This window comes from Cornus florida, unplaced genomic scaffold, assembly GCF_030987335.1.
Source record: "Cornus florida cultivar Cherokee Brave unplaced genomic scaffold, ASM3098733v1 CherokeeBrave_3.0.0_Hap2_Chr06, whole genome shotgun sequence".
In the NCBI taxonomy this organism is placed as follows: Eukaryota; Viridiplantae; Streptophyta; class Magnoliopsida; order Cornales; family Cornaceae; genus Cornus; species Cornus florida.
Window position 1 is genome coordinate 104515997 of NW_026775576.1, and position 3699 is coordinate 104519695.

The 3699-nt window shown below is 37.1% G+C and overlaps 1 protein-coding gene across 1 annotated transcript; it reads left to right on the forward strand.

Moving 5' to 3' along the window:
* Positions 1 to 455: 455 nt before the first annotated feature.
* LOC132313588 (uncharacterized) lies at positions 456 to 2094 on the forward strand. The gene has a single exon (XM_059812423.1). It carries the CDS (start codon positions 533 to 535, stop codon positions 1823 to 1825), a length of 1293 nt encoding a protein of 430 aa, XP_059668406.1. The 5' UTR covers positions 456 to 532; the 3' UTR covers positions 1826 to 2094.
* The last annotated feature ends 1605 nt before the right edge of the window (positions 2095 to 3699 follow it).

Genomic DNA, 3699 nt, shown 5'->3' on the forward strand with positions numbered 1-3699 from the left:
ACGTGACTTAAATGTAACTAATTACTTACACAGGGTGAACAATAAGATATTTTAGAAAACAAATTATGTGACTTAGGTGTAACTAATTACTTACAGAGTGAATAATACAAAAGGATGACTCCATCTGATGGTATAACTTTTTTGAGGGGCTTTAGGAGTGGGCCAAAAAATGTAGCCGATTATTTAAGAAAAATAAAAAATAAAAAAAACATGTGATTTACGGTGAGATTTAATATCATATTAACGTTTGATACTTAGCAGAGCTTTTAACTTTCCCTCTTTTAAAAGCATTCCTTTCTTGACGTGGGAAAAAATTACTATTCATTAGGCTAAAAGGCCATGTTTAAGCACAAACCCAATTAAGCACTAAAAAAAAGCAGAGAGAGAGAGAGTTTGACAAAGAAAGGGAGGGAGAGTAATTTGGAGAGAGAAAGGGAAAGGAAAACAGCTATTTAGAGAGAGAGAGAGAGAGAGAGAGATAGATAGACAAATAAAGGAGGCTAGAGAGAGAGAGATAGACAAATAAAGGGTGATGGGCCTGAGAGCAAAGGCCAGTGAAGGCTGGGGCATGGGTTTCCTCTTCGTTTTCTTCCCCGACGACGATGCCATTATCGACAAGAAAACCGACCCCTTCTCTTCTTCTACATTACCATCTTCATCTTCTTCTTCTTCTTCTTCTTCCTTCAAACCCATCACCACTCTCAGACGCTCCACCTCAACCCTCATTTTCTCCCGAGCCCAATCCACAATCTCCATCTGTGCCCTCCTCATCTTCCTCTCTCTCCTCATCTTCACTCTCTCCACCTTCGAACCCTCCACCTCCATCTCCTCTCACTCCACTTCTCGAAGACACCTCTCTTCATCAATTCGCATCTTCAATCGCAATTCCCAAGTAAAAACTTCACTGCCATCATCAGTACATGCCTTGCAAGGATTGGGTACTCTGTACAGAAGAGGCACAAAGGCCATGAATGACCTCATTGTAGCTCATATTACTGAGTCACTCCCACCACACGAACTTCGAATGTTTTTCAGAGCCTTACATAGATCTGGACTCACTTCCAGATCAGACCTTGTTTTCATATACCACTCAAAACCCAATTCATCTGACATAGAAGCCATTCGTGAAGAGAACGAATCATTCTTGAATGTCATGACTCGGTATGAGGAATCAAATTTTACCGGTGTGGACTTGGGGGCGAGTTTTGATGTAACCCAGTTCGTGAAATCGAGCAAAAGGGAGAAAGAAGCGGGAGAACCAATATGGGGTCGAAGAAATCGAAGCAATTTCAGCGAAGAAAGTGAGACTGAGTTGGCTCAGTTGAGTTATGGCTCGGTGGTGGGTTTTGAGTTCGACGAGCTCGACCCGGAGAACTCGCTGGCTGGGTTTCTAGACCATGTGCCACTGAGTTTGAGAAGATGGGCTTGTTATCCAATGCTACTGGGGCGAGTTCGCAGAAATTTCAAGCACGTGATGCTGGTGGAGGTGAAAGAAATGTTAGTACTCGGTGACCCACTTGGCCGGGTCAGGAATCGGAGTCCCGAGTCAGTGTGTTTGTCAACAGTGTCCGAGACTACTTATAATACCCATGGAAAAAAGAACTCGGTGAAGACTCGGTCCCACAATCAAGAACTGGTTAACCCGGCAATCATAGTGGGCGGAACTCGGGGGGTTCGACGATTATCGAACGCAATGCTAACGGAGATTGTTCGAGTCACGACTCAACAACACAAGCGAAAGAACTCGGTTTCGGACTCGGGAGTCTTTAATAAACTCGTGGGCAATGGGTTGATATTGAAGAATGTAAATTTGATATCATCGTGAATCCCGGACACGAGTCACTCACTGGGTTGAACTTGAGCTCAGGTTTTTCTTTTTGACTAGATCAAATTACTGATATAGTAGATCATAATATTGTCCATTAGATCTAAATTCTTCTGTTTAGTTGAATGGTCAGTAGATAAAGTAAAAAAGGAAATTACAATTAGAAAGTTATAACTTTTTTAATTCTACAATTACTGTTCATAATGTACTATATACATTTGTAAAATTGAATTTGTTTCAATAAATTCCTTATATTTTGTTTGGTGGTATGAGGAAAGAAGCAAATTGTGGCCTCTCATGAGTATTTATAGGTAGGCTATATTTATGGTCTCCGTGTTGACAACCCACGATGTGGTGTGGTGTCAAATCAGGGATAGAGGATCCTCTTCGATCTTCAATACTTTCCATGCCACATGCAACATTTTTACTTCAATAATACAACATTTGCATGGTATTGTTATTTAAATAATGTGACACTCAATCACTACTCAAAAATGCAAAATTTGAGTATTTGCATTTTCCTAGTACGTAAAATTTTTTATAGTATGGTATTTAATTTCTGATTTGAACGACCATGATCAATTTCAATAATGGGAGACGCTATCCGGACATTTTCATGATGGTGGTATGGGTATAAAAGTAGTCAATATAAGTGCTCCAACAGCTCCTCTAATTATTTATCACTTGGAAGAGAGTTAAGAGTTGAGGCTGATTTGGCGCTTCTTTCAAGAGAGAGAAATATGCCTATCATACTGTATTTAATATACACATATATGTATGTAGAGAGAGAGAGAGAAATATGCGTATCATATTTAATATAACACATACAGTATAGTACTAATAAATAATTTAATTAAGAGAGGGAGAAAGAGAGTCATGGGGGGACTGTGAGGCAACTACGCGGAGCATTAATTAAAACCATGTGCATGCGCATGTGCGAGGATGTTTCCATGGCGCTGCGTTTTTTCTGCTTCGGAAGGAGACAAAGGAAGAGAGAACGTGCTTCTGCTTATAACTTTTGGCTTTGGCCACCCAAACATGCCTCATAAACTATTCCTTTCCTTTTCTTTTGATTTTCTCCTTTCCTTCCTATCTTATTTAATTAATTATATCATTCTGTCAATTTATAGGATATTTTGGGTTTGTGACCACCAATGATGCTGACACTATATTTGTAACGCTATGTACCATATAAAAATATGTATCAACTGAAATTAATAATATGATAGATTAGTTATCACATAAATAATTGAAATTGATAGGAGGTATTGGTTGTCATCTCAATTATTGAATGGATGTGTGAGGGCCTCTTAAGTTAGTTCCTGATCAGCAATTACACTAATTCTATATTTGCAACGCTATATATATATATATATATATATCATCATCATCATCATCAATTGATGGGGTAAAATTGGTTGTCCCTTTAAATAATTGACATGGAGACTGATGGCACGTTTGGAGATCTACAAATTACAAAGTGTTACTATTAAAAAATATAAGTCAATCTTTCTTCTTAATGAACTAACTCACTAGAATTTTATTTATTTATAGGAGGTCTTAAGATCTTATTTTTGTTTAGTGGAATTTTTTTGGAAATATTTTTTTTTTTAAAATCATCAAACCTTTCTGAGTAATTTCTCTATTATATCTTACAATATTACAAAACTCTCTTATATTACTATGTTTGAGGGTATCAAATCGATAATTTGAATTTTAATTTATTTCAATCTCAAATTCAAAATGTCAATTCCTACTCGAATCTTTTTTCCTTAGAATTTGAAATTCCTAATATGATATGAATTTTTAAATATTTTCAATCAGAATGTTCAGTATGTTATGATACAGTTATTAATACTCCTGTCAATTAAGGT